Source organism: Zootoca vivipara, chromosome 1, assembly GCF_965207765.1.
Source record: "Zootoca vivipara chromosome 1, rZooViv2.hap1.1, whole genome shotgun sequence".
Classification (NCBI taxonomy): Eukaryota; Metazoa; Chordata; class Lepidosauria; order Squamata; family Lacertidae; genus Zootoca; species Zootoca vivipara.
The window spans coordinates 44,430,722-44,452,980 of NC_142582.1; the positions used below are offsets into that span (position 1 = coordinate 44,430,722).

A 22,259-nucleotide genomic window follows, 5' to 3' on the forward strand; every position below is an offset into this window, starting at 1 on the left:
GTAAACAAGAACTGAAGTGAATGTATAAGTTTGCTCCTGCTGCATCAATTCAGACAGTTTCACTTTTCATTACACTTTATTTTACCACCTGCATTTGATAACAGTGCAGACAAGCACAAAGGGGAAAACTCTCAACGTATCTCTTCACTCCTGATCGGGAAGATTGGTGCAAGGATTTGCCCTCTCAAAGACAGCAGCTTCTGCAAAGCGTGATTTGTTCAGCTATTAAAAATACTTTTCTTGCGTTAGTAAAAAAAATATTTCAGAGCTGATTATTTTAGAATATGAAACACAGATCAAAGGATACACCAAATGGAATTTATAGTTTTGGTAATTCTGGTGGTATTTCCTCTCAACCAGACACCTATTTCAATATGCTGTACTCATCTTTGGTTTATAGCTATGCACCAAGGACAATTTGGGAGCCTCAAAGTTAATTTGAATAAGACAGAGTTATATTTATATGGAGAGGGTACTCTATGAAAGCTCTGCTCATTAATTTAAGTTCAATGGCAGAGCTGGGGGAAGGCAATTTCTGTGGCTACAGAAGTTACAGCAGGTGTAGCACATCAGCTTCAAACCAACAGGGCTCCTCTCCAGAACAGAGAGCAAACCAAAGACTTGTCTTCCGAGGTTTATCAAGCCTCTCCAATCCTCTCGTTTCTGATTTAAGCATATGTGCAACTTCTAAAACACATTCAGGTGGTGGCACTTCTCAGTTTAAATTAAAATCTTCTAAGCCTTCTATTTTAGAAGAAAAAGCTTCCAAATAGGAGAACGGAAGCTGATGTTTTAAATGGCTGAATGGATTTGCACAAAGCTTCAGGCAGAGGCCACCAAGTTATAAACTCCCGGCTAACCATCTTAAGGAGTATCAGCCCTTAAGTCCAATAAAGCAGCTTTGTGTTTCATTAAATTGAATGGGAACAAGTGTGAGCTCCAGCAGGATAGGGACTGAGAATCACTGGAAGAAAACAAGTAAACAGAAATGAGCAGCGACTAAGCCACCAAAGTGGAAGACTAGTTTAAAAACAATGATGAGGAAGAAAAAGAGCACAACAGAAAATGCAGCAATACAACATGGCACAGCTTCTTTCACTAACGCCTCCTCCCCAAGTGCAACAACCTTACCAATTGTATGAATATGAACAAAAGGAGAGCCCGACTGGATCAGATGAAAGGAATGCCCAGTTCAGTATCCTGTTTTCCCACCTGATCAATCAGGTGTCTTTGGGAAGCCCACAAAGAAGTCATGAGCGTGGGAGCACTCTCCTGCTGCTATTCTCCAACAAATGATATTCAGAAGCATGCCATCTCTGATCTTGCATGTAGTATACAGCCATCACAGTTAGTAACCACTGACAGTATCATTAGACTATATATATATATATATATATATATGTGTGTGTGTGTGTGTGTGTGTGTGTGTGTGTGTGTGTGTGTGTGGTGTGAAGCTTAGTTACTATACAGATATACTGAATTTCTATCCGGGATTTCAGTTCAAGCACCTCCCCTAAACGGCCTCAGCCCAGTATACCTGAAGGAGCGTCTCCACCCCCATCGTTCTGCCCGGACACTGAGGTCCAGCGCCAAGGGCCTTCTGGTGGTTACCTCACTGTGAGAAGCAAAGGTACAGGGAACCAGGCAGAGGGCCTTCTCAGTAGTGGCACCCGCCCTGTGGAACACCCTCCCATCAGATGTCAAACAACTACCTGACATTTAGAAGACATATGCAGGCAGCCCTGTTTAGGGAAGTTTTTTAATGTGTGACATGTTAATGTATTTTTAATCTTTATTGGATGCCGCCCAGAGTGGTTGAGGAAACCCAGCCAGATGGGCGGGGTACAAATAATAAATTATTATTATTATTAAATAAATTATTATTCCCAAGATATACATACAAGAAGCTATGAGAACCCCCCCCCCCACAAAAAGTGGGATGAAGAGAATGGGTAGGGTAGAAGCCTATGATATCAAAACAAATAAATTTCAGAAATGCTTGCCCAGTCTAGTTCAAAACCAAATAACCACATATACTTTTTGTCTGACTTATCATTACTATGGACAACCTGTACTTCATATATAATACCTATTGTAATATAAAAAGGGGGTGTAACAAAACAAGTAAAGGGGAAATAGCATGTTTGACGTATTACAAGCTTATTATTTCCCTACATACTTGTGTTCCCAGATAAGTAACCACAAAACACACTATTATCTACTGGAATTCCAAGCAGGTCAGGCTAAAGGGTTAGAATTAATCACTTGCTTTAACCAATGTTTATAGCCAGCTAACAGGAGTCTTGAAAACCTTGTCAAAGACACTTCAGTTTAATGAACTTCAAAATTCCCCTTGTTGGCTTTATATCACTAAATAAAACAGTTTTTTATTGCCTTTTCTTCAAAGCTAGCTTACTTTAACTTGTTTATGGCCACACAGGGAGTTCCTCCAGCTTAATGTATTGGTTGTATCTGAATAAGTCACACTCAGAGTAGACTCACTGAAATCAATGGACATAGTGACTTCAGTCAATGGATGCAAAGATTTCAAGAGTCCAGTCTTGCATATGTGAATTGGTGGTCCTACACTGTCAATTCTGACAGCTGTCTCCTCTGCTTCATTATACATTACAAAGCGGCTTGAGTTACATTGTAGCACTGGGGGTTCAGAAGTGACAGCAAAAAAATAAAATAAAAATCCCACAATGCATGCCAATCTCCCCTGGCCCAGCAGCAACAAGGAATTAAAACAGTTTATTCAAAATTAATCTAAAATATAACTTACTTTCCCAACATCTCACATATCTGAGAACCACTACCAAAATCATTTATTTGACAAGGCTGGGCATTAGCATACCTGTAGTTAAAGGAAGATGACTGACAGTTGTTAAACACGTCAAAGTGAACCAGATGGATGATAAAGTTGCTCCTGACAGTAACAGAAGCAGTATAAGTTTCAGCATTCCTCGGATAAAATCAGCAAACCTGAAAGGAATACAAATCACAATTTACAAACCCTTTACAAATTCTGTAAACTTTAGCCAAATTGCTACAACAATTTGAAATATAGTGATTTCTAAAATGACATATTGAAGTTTAAGGACGGTAAAACACCAACAGAAGCAAATACTTCTTATAATAAGTGGCAGCAGTATGTTTCTTTTTTTGTAAATTATTTTTATTAAAGAATTTCTTAGGTTACAAAGGTAGTGCAATGTCTCTTTCTTTTCATGCATCATTTTTACACATCAATTTTTTACTTGTTGAGACATTATGAGGAAGGGGGGGAAAGGGGGGAAAGAGGTAGGTGGGATGGGGAGTTGGGTGTGGTGGATTGCCGATGTTTCTGTTTTTCTTGATATGTGTAGGGGTTCAGCGTCAGCGTCATTTGTGCAGGTTCTCTGTTGTTAGTTCGTGCTTCTTTGTTGGTGAGAGAGGTCAGGATTTGTCTTAGAATGTGGTTGTTCATTTATGGTTGGCTGTGATGATCCTTAATTTCTTGCGTGAGTGGGGAGGGAGGGTGTTTTGATCAAGTTAGCCATATTGATTTGTATGCTGACGGTAATTTTTTGTCATTGTCCTGTTGGGTTGTATAAGTGATGAAGGGGAACCATACTGGGGTGAAGGTGTCTTCTTCTGTTTGTCCCCGTGTCAGTTTCAGCTTACTGGTTAGTTTTTCTAGCAAGGCTGTTTCCCATACAACTTGGTACCATTGGTCCAAGCCCACTCCCGATAAGTCCCTCCAGTGCCTGGCTACGATATTTCTGGTTGCTGACAACAGATGGATTATAAGTTCTTTATGATTTGCGTGAGCGTTGTTATCCTGAAAGATATTTAGTAAAACCAATTCTGGGGTAATTTCTAGCACTTGCTTAGTTATGTTACAAATTTCTTGCATGGATGTCTTCCAGAATGATTGAATTTTAGGGCACTCCCACCACATGTGGAGGTACGTGCCTGTGGAAGTGCATCCTCTCCAACATTTTGATGAGATTCCTGATCGTATTAGTGATAATTTTCGTGGAGTCAGGTACCATCTGTGAATTAGTTTCAACGAGAGTTCTTTTCTTTTCATTGATATAGATTTGAAAGGGGGTTTCGACCACATTTTAGTCCATTGGGTAGGGTTGATTTCATACCCTATGTCATCCTCCCATTGTCGTTTTATCTTGTCCAGAGGATCTATGGGAGTCTGAATTAGTATCTTGTAAATTGCAGATACCATCCCTTTTCCGTGTCCTTTTGGCAATTGGAGGAGGCTTTCGAAAGCTGTCAGGGGTCTAGTTGCTGCTGGTTTTACAGTTGGGTTGTTCAGAAAGGCATGTAGTTGATGTTGTGCTAACCAGGGCATTGGGATGTCTTCTAGTTTGTCCTGTATTTCTTGTGGTGTCAAAGGTTTGTTGTCTTTATAAAAGTCTATTAAGCGATGTAAACCTTTGGTTTGCCAGGTCTTCATCTGGAGGTTTTGTGCTGCATGATGGAACAATGGATGGTAAGCCAGGGGAGTTAATGGGGATGGGGTTGGAGATAATTTACTAGTTTCTGCTTTCCATGCTTTGAACATGGTTTGTGTGTATCTGTTGAGTGTTGTGGGAATCTTCCTTAATTTGTTTGGGAGAAATGGATATGCTGTGGTGCAGATATTTTCAATTGAGTCCCTTTCCAGATGTACCCATTGTTTAGTCTCGTCTTCAAGTATATATGGGATTATATGGCGTATTTGGTTGGCGTTGTAGTATGTTTCTATGTTGGGGATTCCCCATCCTCCTGCTGAGGTGGGGAGGTGAAGGTATCTGATGCTAATCCTTGGTTTTTTATGTGAGAAAATAAAAGAATGTAATTTTCCCTGCCATTTATGAAGTTGGGTTGGGGGGATCCAAATTGGAAGGGTTTGGAATAGGTAGGTTAGTTTTGGGAGGATGACCATTTTGACCATGGCTATTTTGTCTGAAAGAGTGAAACTCATACTGTCCCATCTTTTTAGGTCTTTGTTTATTTGTCGCCACAGGGGTTTGTAATTGTGGAGGTATAATTTGTTGAGGTTCTTGGTTATTTGTACTCCTAGGTATCTGAATTTGGTGTGACAGAGTTTTATTTTGGTGATATTGGTAAGTTCTTTTTGGATGTGAGGAGGGGTGTTGAAGCACATGGCTTCTGATTTACCAAAGTTTACCTGTAAGCCCGACACCATTGCAAATGCGTTGAGTTCTCTGATTAGGGAGGTTGCTGTATTTAAGGGGTCTGATGTTGTGACCATTAGGTCATCTGCAAAGAGCCCTAACTTATAATTTCTGCCTTTTATTTCCACTCCTTTGATGTCTGTGGCTGCTCGGATTCGGATCGCTAGGGGCTCCAAAGCCAGGATAAATAAGAATGGAGACAGCGGACATCCTTGTTTTGTGCCTCTTTGGATTGCTATGGTGTTTGAGTTCATATTATTAATTCTGCAATTTGCTGAGGCTTGAGAATATATTTGTTTGAGAATTTGAAGGAAGTTGGGGCCAAATTTCATTTTAGTTAGTACCGCTAATAAGTATTTCCACTCTAAGCAATCAAAAGCTTTGAGGATATCTAGGGACATAATTGTCAGTGGAAGTTTGGTTGTTTTGCTGTGTTCAATTAAGTTCAGTAATTTCCTGATAGGGTCTGTAATGTTGCGACCAGGGACGAAACCGGTTTGGTCTGGGACTATTAAATTACCTAGGAAGATTTTTAAGCGATTGGCCAAGATTGATGTAAATATCTTGTAATCCTGATTTATTAATGAGATTGGGCGGTAAGATTCTACTTTGAGGTTGTCCTTCAATGGCTTTGGGATGGAGACTATTTTGGAGTGATTCCATGTTTTGGGGATAAGCCCCCCTTTCATGATATCATTAAATAGGCGTAACATATAGGGCAGCAGGGGTTCCTTAAATTTTTTATAGAATTCTGCTGTGAAGCCATCTGGGCCCGGTGCTTTGTGTGATTTCAAGTTTTTAAGAACTGTGTCTATTTCCTCGGGGGTGATAGGGCTGTCCATGCGTTCCTGTTCTTCATCGGTTAAAGTGGGCATGGTCAGTCCTGCCAGGAATTTTCTAATTCCTTCCTCAGATGGGTTGTGGGAGGTGTACAGGTTGGAGTAGAATTCTGCAAATTCAGAAGTTATTTCTTTCGGGGAAAATGTTACGTTGCCATCTTTTTTGGTGATGCAGTGTATTCTTGTTTTAAGTGCTTTTTTCCTGCATCTATTTGCTAATAGTCTGGAGTTTTTCCCTCCGTACTCATAGAAGCGCTGTTTAGAATATAAAATATTGATCATTGTTTTGTTGATTTCTAAGGAGTCTAATTCTCTTCTCTTTTGTTCTAGAAGTTTAAGTAGTTTTTTGGAACCTGTTTGTTTGTAACGTGATGAGAGGGCAATAATTTCTTGTTCTATTTTGTTAATTTTTGAAGAGGTTTGTTTTTTAAGGAGTGCTTTCTCTTTTATGCAAACTCCTCTGGTCACCGCTTTCATAGCGTCCCATAAGAGGGGGGTATTTATATTGTCTACATCATTCTCCTTAAAATAGTTTTGGAGAGTTTTTGTGATACTTGCTCTAATTTGGGTGTTTGTGGTTAGAATGGGACTGAAAGACCATGATGGAGTGGTTTGCGTTTCTTCACCTATTTTAACAGTGACTTCTACTGGGGCATGATCTGTGATTTTGATGCTGCCTATGTTTGTTGATTCTACCAAGGGGATCAGACCCTGTGTGAGCAGGATGCTGTCCAGTCTGGACGTTGTACCATGACGTCCGGACTGGAATGTGTGGGTGGTGTCTCCTGGGTTGTGTTCGCCCCAGATGTCATAGAGACCCCTGTTTTTTAACATTTTTAGTAACTTGTAAGAAGCCTTAGTTGTTTGGGAGGGGGGGTTGAGGAGGGTTGCCTGTAAGTTTACAGGATGTGTGTTTTCCAGAGTTATGCCCTTAATATTTAAGTTAAGGTCGCCTCCTAGAATTGCTTCCCCCTCAGAGAAAGAAAGGAACTTGTTTAGTGTTTTTTGAAAGAATTCAAGTTGTCTCGAGTTAGGGCCATATAATGAGCCAATTGTCAGTTTAATTTTGCCATCTAGTATTCCTTTAATGAAAATGAATCTACCTTTTTTGTCCTTTAGGACTGTTATGGATTTGAAATTTAAGTCTCTACTAATTATTACAGCTACTCCGCGAGCCTTTCCTGAGCCTTGTGCTACCCATTGTTGACTAAAACGAGGGTCATTCAGGAGTTTGTTCCCTTTGGGTGGGTTGTGTATTTCTTGTAGGAAGGTGATGTGTGGTTTCATGGTATTTATGTATGAGGTGATACGTTTTCTCTTGATGGGATTTCCCAGCCCCCTCACATTTAGTGTGATTGCTTTTAAGCTAGCCATCTTGTTTATTCATTCTGTAGGATGGTTCCTTGCCAACCCGTCTGGGTTGTCCTATGTCCCTCACTTCGTGTTGTGTATTGAACCATTGGAGTTGCGCTGACTTATGATGTGGCGGGTGGGGGTTCAATGGGATTAAAATTAGAATCGGGTTAAAGAGTGGGAGGTAAATTATAGAGGGTTTCCTATATGTAGTTATATAGGTGTACGTTTGGGGTATTTTGGACCTTTTGGCAAATAGCCGGTTGGTCCTTGATCTCGGCTGATGTGAAGGGCTGTACTCAAGGACAGGCCTTCCCCCTTGTCGTTTGTGACAGGGGGTGATCAGCGAGACGGTGTAGAGTGGTTTTGTAATGTTAGTGTCAGGTATAAGGTTCGTGAGCAATGTTGCCAATGTTAATAGCAACATCACTGATGTGTTAGAGTGTGTGTATGTGTTGGCGCGCTCTGGTGCCACCATGTTGTTGAATAGGTATCATGTTTTAGCCTGATAGTGAGTTGTGTTATGGATGTTGGGGGAGCTGTTTTTCTCTTGTTTGGTATGAAAGGGATACTGGAGATATGGGAGCAGTATGTTTCTAAGATAAGTACCTTGTTCAAAATTGATCTGTAAAAGAGGCTTTGTATTTATACTTGCCCCTAAAAGAAGAGTTTTACAATCTGAAACACACTGGATCATAATAGACTGCTACATTATGAAACTGACGCCAAAACATTATCTTAAACCTGTCTCAACTTTATGCTGTTTTAATACTGGAAACCAATAAATGTAAGATTTCCCCTGATTTGAAACTTAATATTCCCCATATAATACCACTAAAAAAAAATCAGTGGGTTGGATCCAAAGGAAAGCATGAACCAAAGGATCATTCATATCCTGAAAAGAATCTTCCCATTCCTGTGTGTCCAAATACCTTCCATTCTACTTATTAATATTTTCACACAGGCCTAGCTTGGCATTTTGCTGGTCAAACCAATCTCCCATTTTGTTGTTAACAGTAGCCAGTCACACACCTTTGAGAAGCTTATAAATCAGACATGAAGGCAAAATAATTCCAATATTTTTCTCCTCTGCACATAGCACTCAGAGATACAGTGCCTATACAGATGTTCTTGTTAACAGCTACTGCCGCCAACTCCAAGTCCGGTCTCCACCTACAATGTGCTTCCCATCACTGCTGCTCATTCTCCCATCCCTCTCCATTGTTTTGTGGGTACAATTGTGACAAAGCACCTACAGTAGTTCCATGTTAAATACAGAGGAGCGATAAAGATAGAAAAGCAGGAGACAAATGCTTCCTGTCACAAAGATATGTCCCCTCCCACCAAAAAGTCTACTGCTCCCCAGATCTGCTTGGCCCAGATTTTATTATCCAGAAAATTTGCATTATGTGCCTCCTATAGTTACGAGTAATAATTTGCTGCTGTCAACACTGCTGCTCATTGCTACTGAAATTACACCATGCTACAAAGTTGCTGCATTTTGACTTTGCTGCTGTTTAAAAGATGAAGGAAATTCTGAGCTGTGAAGGACAAAATCTGAAAAATATCTCTTATCATTAGTGAATGCAACAAGAAAAATGTCAGGGGGAAAAAGGAGGTTGATTTGTGTTGCTCTGCAGGTTTTTAAAAAACAAAAACATGAGATTGTCACTGTTTGAAGTTGATTTTTCTCCCCTCCCCATCACCAGTCTATCACTGCTAAGGAAAGGGTGCAATACCCGCCAGCTGCCTAAAATATTGAAGGCTCTTCAATCATAAACATGCCATATAAATTATCTCAACGATCCTGGTCTGGGGCTTGGAGTGGCAAGATCAAGGGCATAAATCTCATGTGAAGGAAGACACGGTACACTACCATAGCTGCCAAGTTTTCCCTTTTCTCACGAGGAAGCCTATTCAGCATAAGGGAAAATCCCTTTAAAAAGGGGATAACTTGGCAGCTATGCACTACGGGTAACAAAATAATGAAATTTGAGAACTTATTTTCCAACTGTGCCTTCCTTTGACAGGCGTGATTCTGTTAACACCCACAAAAACATTTCTACAGCATGCAGAGATAGTTTGGCATCCAAATGACAGCTTGTGCATCATCAAAAATGGGAAGGAGACTTGAATATAGTTTGTTTTACATAATCCATATAAAAGGTAAATGATGTTCATAAGCAGAGTGAAATTATACAGTGGTACCTCAACTTACGAACGACTCAACAACCGAAATTTTCAACTTACGAATGGGGCAAATGGCTGCACGCTTACGAATTTCTCGACATCCGAACAAAAACTGTGGCGGTTTTAGATAGGGTTTTTTTGACTTACGAATTTTTAGATGAGGTTGCTTCAACTTACGAATTTTTCCGTTTCCAATGCATTCCTATGGGAAATCGCATTTCCAATGGCGCTTTTCGACTTACAAATTTTTTGACCTACGAATGTGCCTTCAGAACGGATTAAATTCATAAGTCGAAGCACCACTGTATTGCTATTTAAGTATGATGAAAGCAGGAACTGAGAGACTAGGAGGAAGCAAAGCTACACTATAGTTTCTAAATGGAAACTCTTGATGTAAGAAAATTAGCAGCTGGTAGAACACAAAGCACCCCCACACTGAGCTATTACAATAGGTACCAGGCTGCCTGCCTGGTAAGTCACAGGACTGACTTTGAAATACATGAACCTGTCACACTTGACAAGAATCATTAGCTAATTTTCCTAATTACAACTTTCAGCAAATTATAGTCAGCACAGACATTGATTCAACTGTACAGATAACTGCTGAGTAGGCCTAAAAGGGGGCAGTCATCCATCAAAAGTGGCAAACTGCCACTCCTTGTATGCCCAAAACCCTATGTTTGAAACTATAAAGCTACTTAATCAGAAAGAGATATCTGGCAACAGTCAGTTAGCTTTTTCTGAAAAAGTATAAATAATTAGGCGGAAGGAGGCAGCACTGGGGTCCACAGAATATCTACATTGCTATGGAATTTGCAACCTATTCCGTAGCAGCTACAGAATACATTAAAAGGATATTATGAGGCTGAAACCAGGCTACACATTTAACAAATCAATCTATCACAAAAGGTCAGGATTTACATGAAGTCAGCATATCTGCACTAGTCTTTTTAAGACTAGAAAATGGTTCGCCAATTTAAGAGCACCTTCATCTTTAGGAGCCAGGTGAAAACGTTCCTCTTCAACCAGGCCTTTGGCTGATTAATACTCCACAGCCTTTTAGCTACTTGTATTTGTCTTTTTATGCTGCATTTTTATGCTGTGAACCCCCCTGAGATCCTTTGATGACAGGCGGTATATAAATCCAATAAATAAATAGCTCAGATGAAGCAAGAAACTGAAGTTTGTTATTGTTATGCCCAACCCCAATCCAGAAAACAGAATTCACAGGGGACAAACTGGACCTCCAGCTGTCTGAAGGCTGGGAGAAGCAGATGAGATTTCTTTCCACCAGTACTGAAGATCCTTAGAATTGAAAGGAAGCCTCTACAGAATCCTCTTGAGGGGCCTTTAGGGTCAGAGTGCCATAAACCCCTAGTAGAGTCTGAGGGAGAGGCTGAGGTATCCCTCCTCACCTTGAATACAGGTGCCTAAATATCCAAGTCCATGCAACAGGTGCACAACTAAATAGGTGCCCGAAAGTCCACAGTCACAGAGCAACTCAAGAGTAAAGCACTCTTTAGAAGTAAAGGTATTCCTTGAAATAAAGGGCTCTTAGAATACGCTCAATCACCAGCCTGGGATTAGGCTCAACCTAGTAGGCCAGATTTTATCAGCCCCTTCTTTGAGCTTCACAGTTGCTGAAGAAAAACACAGATCTTCAAACTCCCCAACGTCAGACTCCTTGACTTCTTTTGCCTAGACTGGATCTTCTCTGTTCCTGACATTGGACTAAGTTTTCAAATTAGGCTGAATACTTGTGAATCATCCTGGTTGTCTCTGCATGCCTTCTCTGGCAATCTCGTGTATGGGGTCTTGGCCTTCTTGTATTCTAGGGTTTGAGCCCACCCACAGTCCACAGGCAGGACACTTACAAACCAGTATGGGAAGCTTCAAATCTGTTTTAAGTGAAGGAGGGAGAAAACAAGAACCCGAGGCTAATCATAATACATTCTGGTCACAAAACCCCAAGGATTTTTCTAATGCTCAAATATGGCCAATCTAATCTTGGCAACAGATTTCACTCTCTAATTAAATCTGTTCACCTTCATTTTTAAATTAAGTTTCCAGAAACATGTAAAAATAAGCAATGGCTGTTGAATAGGAGGAAAAGCTGAAAAAGATTCCAGAGGTGAGAGAGCAGAACTCGTGACAGCCATGGGATTTAAGACACAGAACAGCAACCCAAAATGTGCCAACATCCATTCGATAACAGTAATCTCCTATACCATGTTAAAAACTATTTCCAAGCTTCTATAGGCACTTTTAAATACTGGGAAGCTCCTTCTTCTGCTCATAAATTATATTGTGCTCTTAAACGGAGCTTGGAAGGCCATCCTCTTCTAGCCATAAGATGATGCTACTGCATATCTGCTGACTCAGACCTATTATGTAAAATCTTGACCTTTTGTAGTAGATTAATTTTTTAAACATAAAACTTGCTTTAAGTCTCAGAATACTCTTTTAATGTCTTTTGTAACTGCTACAAAAATCATTTTCAAACTCTACAGCAATAGAAGAATTTTTGTGCAGCCCAATTCCACAAGGGCTGGGAAGACAAAGTCTTATACAGGGTGTTGTTGTTGTTGTTTAGTCGTTTAGTCGTGTCCGACTCTTCGTGACCCCATGGACCATAGCACGCCAGGCACTCCTGTCTTCCACTGCCTCCCGCAGTTTGGTCAAACTCATGTTCGTAGCTTCGAGAACACTGTCCAACCATCTCGTCCTCTGTCGTCCCCTTCTCCTAGTGCCCTCAATCTTTCCCAACATCAGGGTCTTTTCCAAGGATTCTTCTCTTCTCATGAGGTGGCCAAAGTATTGGAGCCTCAGCTTCACGATCTGTCCTTCCAGGGAGCACTCAGGGCTGATTTCCTGAAGAATGGATAGGTTTGATCTTCTTGCAGTCCACGGGACTCTCAAGTCTCCTCCAGCACCATAATTCAAAAGCATCAATTCTTCGGCGATCAGCCTTCTTTATGGTCCAGCTCTCACTTCCATACATCACTACTGGGAAAACCATAGCTTTAACTATACGGACCTTTGTCGGCAAGGTGATGTCTCTGCTTTTTAAGATGCTGTCTAGGTGTATGACCTGATAATATGGGGGAGACCCATCTCAAAAGAACTTGTGGATTTAAAGCACCAGTGGCTTCAAGAGACTCAATTCTTAACCCTTACAAGCAGACTCTATAGGCAAGGGGATAATAGAATCAGAGGATTGTAGACCTGGAAGGGACCACAAGGATCAATTAGTCCACCCCCAGCAATGCAGGAATCTTTTGCACAGTGTAAGGCTCGAAACCAAGACCCTGAGATTAAGAGTCTCTACCAACTGAGCTAGATGTTCTACCAATTTTCCCCCATAGTAAGGATAACAAAATATGATACCAAACCAGCATCAAACCACAGAGTAATATTTGGGTTTGTTATCTCTGAGCAGTTAATAAATCAAAGAACTTGTAAATTAACTGCACCTCGTAAGCCCTACTTTTCTTCTCTAAAACAAAAAACCTCAACATCTCATCAGAGCTATCAAATTTCTCTATTCTGTTGAGGAATCCATCACATCTGTAATGGAGGAGCTGAAAGCAAACAGGGAGGAAAACCCCACTGATGGTTCCTTGATTATTTTACCTAAGTGGTTCTTTCCACCTTTGGATGGAGTGGATAGGGAGCACTTGTCAAACACAATAATATGAACTGCTCAGTTTGATGACTGAGCAAATGGAATTTCCAGCAGTCACTGCCTAAAAAGATCATGAAACACACAAATTGCTATGCTAGAAGATGAACCTATTTTTCCCCCACAGAAAACATTTTTTCTTTTACAATTGTAATAGATGACAGGAAATGATCTTGAGGGGTATTGTTTCAGTATAACTAAAAGACAATTGCAATGAAGAAAAATAAAATGAGGTAAGACTGTGATACTTACCTTGCCAGTGCTATGCCAACAATACAGCCTCCTACAATAGACCAAAATCCAATCCAACCTGCATCCACCTAGAAAAGATTTAAGAGTGAACAACACTGTTATTTCAAGCACAGTACCTGACATAGTGTTTATTGTAAGCAAATACCCACTAGAAATAAGAGGTACAGCACTCTGAAGTTCTTTTTCACCTTTGATAGACCTATTCTCCATTAATTTGTCTAATCCCCTTTTCAAAGTCATGTAAGACAATGACAGTCGCCATTTACTGTGGCAGCAAATAGCATAAATTAATTTTGTGGTGTTTGATTAAATATCTGCTTTTGTCTAACTCAAATCTATTGCCAATCAGTTTCACTTGATAACATTTCCCTCCTAGATTTCTACAGCATTTAGTTTAAAAAAATGTTAATACACACATTTCAAAAGACACCAGTGTTATCCTTTTTCCTTAGCCTCTGTTATCTGCAAATGTTTTCAGCATCTATTTCAACTCCAACTCCAACCCGTTGACACTTTTACTACAAATGCAGGACATAGCCTTCAGTGCAACCTGCTTGGTTGGTTCAGTTACCAGTAACAAAACCAGTATTTTGCCTATGATGCATAAGTTAAGCTAAACAGTATACACATATACATACTTGGCTTATGTCCTTTGGGGTTAATATCAAGTCTAGAACACCAGACCATCCCGAGAAAACACCCAATGGTATAGCATAGGCTAGAGCAATCATCAGAAACCGTGGGTTGCTGAAAGGAAAATAATAATTAGGAACAGTTTTGCCAACGTAAGATTATAAGTTGTTCTGTTTTAACTTTGTCAACTTCACTGTGCATGTCACGTAAAGAAAACTTTTATTAGGAAATTCAGAAATGTAATTAAATAAATAACTAAATCTAAACTATCCAATCTTAAGGAAATCAGCCCTGAGTGCTCACTGGAAGGACAGATCGTGAAGCTGGGGCTCCAATACTTTGGCCACCTCATGAGAAGTGAAGACTCCCTGGAAAAGACCCTGATGTTGGGAAAGATTGAGGGCACAAGGAGAAGGGGACGACAGAGGAAGAGATGGTTGGACAATGTTCTCGAAGCCACCAACATGAGTCTGACCAAACTGCGGGAGGCAGTGGAAAACAGGAGTGCCTGGCTTGCTCAGGTCCATGGGGTCACGAAGAGTCGGACATGACTAAACAACAACATAAACGCTGAAGGCGTATCAAAGCTTAAGTACCTTTGCAATTACATAACTATTGCAAGAAGTCACAGCTTGTGGGTGGAATTCTGTCATGTTCAGATGTTGGTACCACATATTTTAGAGGAAAATTTGTAGCAGGACAAATATTGAGGGACCCTAAAGAGTTGAAAGGAATTGCTCTGTATTGTCTTATAAGCCTGATTCATTGCAGGTTGGGGTAGGGTGGGGTATAAGCTGAAACAGTATGGTGGAAAAACTACAAGGGCACCTCATCCCCACAAAATAATATTCCATGTAACCCAGGTGTTCCACTTCAGTGTCACATGGAGATGGAGTTTGTTTGGCTTCTCCCCCCCCCCAAAGGAACTGTGTGTGATTGGACCATTCACAGATTTGCTTATTAGACTGAGGGAAAGAATATTCTTACAGTCACTTGCTCAGTATGGCCCCCAGCTGAATGTATGAGGCAGGGCGAAGTGTGTAGGTTGGCTTTTTTTATTCACCCAGTGCTACTGGGGCCCTGCATTTACTTTTATGTGCTTTCACTTTGTAGAACACTAATATATGAATTGTGTTAAGCTGATCTCCCAGGAGGCTAAGCAAGCAGATAGCACAATGTTGTGGCAGGAATGTAGTCAAGATCTCTTTTTAGCCTCCTCCAAGGATATGACTGAACAATCAAAGAAGAAACTGCTAATAAGTTGTTTTCCTACTGTACTTCACACTGCTGTCGCTAAGCTCTTTCTGGCACCACATTTTAAAAGCATTAATTATGTTCCAGCGTGATCTGTAGGACATGCTTCTGCTTCAGACTTTCCTTGCTTATTATTTTTATTAAACTGTCTTGAGTGCTAACGTTTGTTAGACAACAAGAATCAGTTCATTAAGTGCAGAAAGCAAAATATTTTGGTAACAAATAATATTTTTCAACTTTATTTGTTGCTTTTACTATTCAGACACACCTCAGTTCCTCGATTACACACAAGCACGAAAAACAAACAAACTCAGAAATTGGCTTCTGCCTGCAGCTCCATTTGCATTTCCACCCTATTAGACTCCTATCAATAGCAGGGAACATGGCTATAGAGCTGGTAGATTGTGGTGTTGGGAGCGATCCCTGATCCATAGCAACATGGAGCCCTAAATTATGGATATTATTTTTGCAGCATGAGCTACGGGATAGCTAGCTTAAAATCAAAATACAGTGGAACCTCGGTTTATGAACACCTCAGTTTACGAACTTTCGGTTTACGAATGCCGCGGACCCATCTGGAACGGATTAATTCACTTTCCATTACTTTCAATGGGAAAGTTCGCTTCAGTTTATGAACGCTTCAGTTTATGAACAGACTTCCGGAACCAATTACACCCATGCTTCGGGTTAAGTACGCTTCAGGTTGAGTAGTCCGCGGACCCGTCTGGAACGGATTAATCCACTTTCCATTACTTTCAATGGGAAAGTTTGCTTCAGTTTATGAACAGACTTCCGGAACCAATTGTGTTCATAAACCGAGGTACCACTGTATAACTGAGGACCAATCCTAAATCATGCTGAAGGTTGTCTGCAGTTACATTTTCTCCCCTCACTGCTTTGATTGCTGCTTAATTCTACAGAATTCGCTCCAACTTGGGTGGAATGGTAAGAGCTGAAGTGCTATTCTTAAAAACAGCCAGTTGAGGTAAAATGTAATATACATGTAAGCACTTGAAACATCTGCTTAATTGCACTCTTATCTTTTTCTTTAGCTGTTTGAAAGAACCACAAATAGTAAACAGAGGAAGTGATTTTTTGCCAAGTACACTCCATTCATCCATCAAAGAACAACATCTGTGTGTTTACTACACATGTAACAAACTTGGCTCAAACACACATGAGTTGGGTATCTGGCCAAATAGCAAACTACCAGGTACAATACGCTATACAGAAAACTCTTCAACCTTTTACAAATATGTAATGCCCGTGCCCTACTGAAACCATGAGAGGAAGAAAGAAGCACTGCTTCACTTACATCAGATGATAACTAATGTGCCTCTCCAAATCTCTATTTTTGCCTAGCAACATAGTGACTTACACATGGTCTACGGCACAAGGAGAAAAATCTCAAAAATGGCAGTATTCAATTAAATCTATAAAAATCATTCACTTGAAAGCCTTTGGAAGGGGGAAGGGAAGAAGAAAGGAATTTGGAAACAGTGACTACCATTTCCATTAAGACAGAGAGACAACTCCAAGAAGCTGTGCTAAGGGATTCAGCATTTCCCCCCTCTTAAAAACAATTCACCTTCACTGCACACTAAAGGTAAAGCTGTGAAAGCTGTATCATCATCACCTTGTCAAGTAAGCAAGAGCTGACAGAAAAGCCCCAAAGAAACAACTGTATTGTAAATGAAGGAAACAACAAGCTGTTATCTGTTTAGAAAGAAGTATATGCTTCTCAACTGTTTCCATTTGAGAACTACAGGGGATCATACAGCTTTGTTGTTGTTGTTGTTGTTGTTGTTGTTGTTGTTGTTGTTGTTGTTGTTGTTTAGTCGTGTCTGACTCTTCGTGACCCCATGGACCAAAGCATGCCAGGCACTCCTGGACAGCTTTACCATCCATGATTTACTAAAGGCATGACCAGTAAATCAGTATTATGTTCTGTACAGTATTAAGAATTTGTCTTTTCCCTGTTAAGTACAGTAGCATGGGTCAGCAGGTCAGATGGGGGCTCCGTTTTGTGGAAGCTGACTTGTTGGTATGGAAAGCATCATTTTGTACATGTGCTTTATTTGAGAAGAACAGAACTGCATCTCATACCAACAAGTCAGCTTCCACAAAACGGAGCCCTACTGCAAGAGCAACAGTTAATTTTTCAACAATCCTTAAACAAAAGTAACTACCCAAGCAAAATTTCACAAAAATGACGTGATCAGCTGTTGCAAACCCCAGATTCCATCATCACCTACATGCTAATTTCCTTCTAAAGAACTGTTTCATTGGAATTTACACATAATGCAGCTGCAGCAACAAGTTTGATTTGCACATAATGCAGCTATGGCATTCTCTTTACAGCCCTGCTTTCAAATTTCTTCTCACATGTAGCAATGAGATGGAAACACCTCATTGCTCTGCACCATGCTCCAAGCCATTTATTCTGACATAAAATGCATTATATAGTCTTCACCAAATGCTCATGTTGGTTTTCTTATTAATAAGGGAATGGAAGACTTATCGTGTTCTCATGCCTTTCCATTCTCTGCTTAACCTTTTCAAAATTACTAACATGTCCGTTGAGTTGGCAGAATTATTTAAACTATTAGGATTCCTTCTTTCTTCCCAGACCTCATATACTACACTGCAGCTGCTGTAATTTATAGCATCAGTATTTTGCAGTGCAATCGATCTCTGCTGCATTTAGTCAGGTTTAAAACTATTTTAGGTACAGAAAAGGTAGAAGATCCATTCTAGGCATAGGGGAAATGGTTCACAGAGCTGGAAAAAATTGGTCATTTGTATAACCAGTAAACGATGTTGGCAATGATCCTGACACTATTTAGTAATAGCTATATACCAAGACTGAATTGTGATGGCACATGATATAACTATTAAATAAACAAAAAACTTATCAAATTGAATCTTCTCCAATGTAAATCTTTAGAATATAATTTATAATCTATTTGTTTAAAATGCACACAAACATAAACACATGGTACCAACCTACTGAAAGCTATAGCCAGTCATCTTTCTTTCAATTGATTAAAATGAAGGTAATATTTAGAAGTAATATTTGAAGAAATTTAACAACTAACTCCCTCTTCTCCACATACCCACTAATCTGCCCCAAAGAGTTGGAAGAATCCCCAGAGCAGATCTGGGGTATATGCAAGGGGAACAGAGGGAGGGAAATTTTCATTCATGGAATGTTCACAGAACCTTTCCATGTCCACAGTTACTTAGCTAGATGCAATCCTGCACAAAGAAATAAATACTAAGGCTTAGTAGTCATAATTCTAGCTTCCTGCTTCTTAAGGAAGAAATAATTCACTCTGCTACAACCAATTATAAAATAAGCTACTTACTCTAGACAAAAATGATTAAACACCTTCCATTAATAGCTATGATAAACAGCCTCATCCATTCTGGGTGAACAGCATCAAGTGCAATGCCTGCAGCTCCACCTGTGCAGCATCACAAGTCATGGTTCAGCAAAGTGTTTGAAGACACTACAATGGTGGGCCGATGTAAGCACAGAAGAATAATCAGCTAGGCGATGCTACTGGTGGGGGGACACAATGGCGTGGGGACCACCTACATAACAAGGACCCAATACGATCCTTGAACCAGTTATTGTGAACGCAAGACTCCACTCAGAAAACAAGGAAACCAAAACACATACCATTTATTTAATATCCGTTTCTGAGAGGAAATTTGACTCTCTAAATAGTTTCTCCTTCTGTTGCTTGTCTTTACTGTTTTATTACATAGTTTTAGTGGTACTTACTGAATTAATATTTTATGTAAGTTAGGGCTAGGGAATCATATACCAGATATGATTGCCCAACCAGGACTGTCAATGACCAGAGATGGTGGAAGCTAGTCCAAGAACATCTGGTGGGCCCACAGGTTCCCCAGCCTCGATGTAAACTACAGTACTCTGCAACATTTATCTGAAAAGCAGCAGATAAATACGGTAGGCAAACAAGCATGAGCTGACACAGCTAATGAAATTGTACACCAATCACACAACATGGACATCAATGTTGGTGCACACTTCAGCACAAATATTACAAATGGAAAAGAAAGGATACCGAATAGTATGCACAGAGGACGAATTGCCAACACCAACACCCCAGTTTGCACTGGAGCAAGGATGGAACAGCAGCAGCGTATTTCTGGCATCCAAAAATAATAATAATCACACAGCATATTTCTAAATGAGCTTACACAACATGATCTGTAAAGACAGCTCAATGGAAATCACTTACTGGCCAGTAACTACAATAGTTCAAGAGAAAAACGTCTGCACTATGCATTCATTATCTAGATTCTAAATAACAATGCCGTGATTAAACCTGACCAGTATATGCTCTGACAGCACATGAAGAATTCTGAAGGCAACAGCTTTCGAGATTATTACATTTGCACAGCATAGACAATTTGCATACTACGCACTATCTTTATTTATTTATTCATTTCATTTCATTTATATATGGAGCTCAAGGTGCTGTAGATGCTTCTCCTCCCCATTTTACCCTCACAATTCTCCCAAAACCATTTATAACATCCATCCAGTGACAGGTTAGTTACACACAGACACAGACACACCTACTCAAGAGACAAAAAAATTAAGAAGAAGCATTTGGAAGGTCAGGAAAATATAGTGTACAAGGTAAACGAAAGAGTAAGTTCCAAGGGCTTCTTAAAAGGGAAATAGCCAACAAAGAATTAGTCCGCTCTTACATTATTAATCGTGACCAGCATTTGAAATTACAGCCTCAGAGACAGAAATATATTCAGTATGTAAGTACAGGAGTGTATTCTTTTTTCTTTAAAAGGCTGGTAAATTTGAACTTTTGTAGTTCTCCATTCAACTTTACAGGGATCTCAGATTCAGCGTTTAGAATATTATGAACAAGCATCCATTTTATTAACATAGCTCCCAGATGGAGCCCTGTCAATAGGCATTTTATATTCCACCTGCAGATCCAGCTGTTATTCAGGTTTTTATTTGACAGTAACATTTTTACAACACAGCCTGCAGGCAGACAAGGAGGCTGGCTCTCAGGTGACAGCAGCAAAAATGGTGCCAAGTGTCCTAAATGGAAATTGATACTTTCTAAATATAAAACAGTATCTTGCATATGCCTCAGTCTCTACTGACTGACTAATTCTGTTTTTTGACCCAGAAAATATAAGCCACAATTAACAGAGGAATTAGGGTCTCTTCTTCTCTGTCCTTGCAGTACTCAAGTTCTCTGGGAAGAAGAATAAATCATTTGAGAGATTATCTTCTCTTGAGTTTCCAAGGCGTGCCAGGAAATGATGAGAATATAAATGAGGAATCATGTACGAGTGTATAGCAAGGGTGTATGGCACAATTTTGTGAGCATGCAGAAAGAGCATAGAACACAGGTTTGGCTGCAAAACAAGGCTCCCCAAGAAGCTCTGTTTTTTCCCTTAAGAAAGAGTAAGTTTCTAGAGATTATTTCCAAAGGTACGGTATATTTCAGGCATCCCCAAACCTCTGCCCTCCAGATGTTTTGGACTACAATTCCCATCATCCCTGACCACTGGTCCTCTTAGGTAGGGATCATGGGAGTTGTAGGCCAAAACATCTGGAGGGCCGCAGTTTGGGGATTCCTGGTATATTTGAAAGATTAGGTTAAGAAGAGAATAAACAGGAATTATTAAGTCTTATGGGGAAATCACTCTGTTCATGAGTGCACCACCCAAAGCAGAAAGGATCACACACACACACACACACCATGTTTTTCTCTCTCCACTCAGTCTCTGTTTCCTCTTGTCAGTCTTCTTATATAAGGAGGGCAGAACAGTCATCAATAGTAAGTAACAGATACATTTTGCCACCCACTCAGTTCACACTCAGAAAAGAACACTTGACTCCTCATGGTTTGCTCAGCAGACCACCTTCAAGTTAACTTCTCTAGAAGTAAAGAACAACAACAACAACAACAACAATTTATTATTTATACCCCGCCCATCTGGCTGGGTTTCCCCAGCCACTCTGGGCGGCTTCCAACAGAAAATAAAACACAGTAATCTATTAAACATTAAAAGCCTCCCTGAACAGGGCTGCCTTCAGATGTCTTCTAAAAGTCTGGTAGTTGTTTTCCTCTTTGACATCTGTTGGGAAGGCGTTCCACAGGGCAGGCGCCACCACCGAGAAGGCCCTCTGCCTAGTTCCCTGCAACTTGGCTTCTCGCAACGAGGGAACCGCCAGAAGGCCCTCGGTGCTGGACCTCAGTGTCCGGGCAGAATGATGGAGGTGGAGACGCTCCTTCAGGTATACTGGACCGAGGCCATTTAGGGCTTTAAAGGTCAGCACCAACACTTTGAATTGTGCTCGGAAACGTACTGGGAGCCAATGTAGAACTGGGAGCCAAATATAGAAATGATCCCTGAATGTATTCCCCTACAGTTTTAGAAAAACTTTTAAAAACAAAAATGCTGCATAGTTCATTTTCCTTGCACAATTTAGGCCTGATTGGTAAGGTGCAAGTCTGTAATAAGGAGACTTCATTTTGCTTCGATTAAGATACGCAAAATCTTCACTGAAAATAGAGAACTGATTCAGCTTCTTAGTCAACATGAGCAAACTGATCTGCTTCACTGGCTTTTAAAATGCCTTTTCTGTTGTAATGTCATTTTGTTGTAACATAGTAATCGTTGAGACTGCGTAATTTCAAAATTGTGAAAGACTGCACCCTGGAAAAGTAGTGTGTTATAGCTTACAATACAATACATTACAATACATATTGTAGCTTAATATTGTAGCTTACAATATTATTTTTAAACCTACAAACATCATAAAAAGGGCAAGAGGTGCCATGACCTCCTATACCAAGC

At 40.2% G+C, this 22,259-nt stretch overlaps 1 protein-coding gene and 1 non-coding gene across 2 annotated transcripts in view; both read right to left on the bottom strand.

Annotated features, from left to right (window-relative positions):
* Nucleotides 1-22,259, bottom strand: part of SLC49A4 (solute carrier family 49 member 4) — a 69,227-nt gene that overhangs the window by 17,452 nt on the left and 29,516 nt on the right. Inside the window, exons 5-7 of the mRNA XM_035128932.3 lie at nucleotides 14,135-14,243; nucleotides 13,497-13,564; nucleotides 2,858-2,985 (exon numbers count right to left, since the gene is read on the bottom strand). Coding sequence (XP_034984823.3) covers nucleotides 2,858-2,985; nucleotides 13,497-13,564; nucleotides 14,135-14,243 — 305 coding nt within the window. The remainder of the gene's footprint in view (nucleotides 1-2,857; nucleotides 2,986-13,496; nucleotides 13,565-14,134; nucleotides 14,244-22,259) is intronic.
* On the bottom strand, nucleotides 21,171-21,380 carry LOC118075625 (small nucleolar RNA U3). The gene has a single exon (XR_009558592.2). It is a non-coding gene; the product is annotated as a small nucleolar RNA U3 (small nucleolar RNA).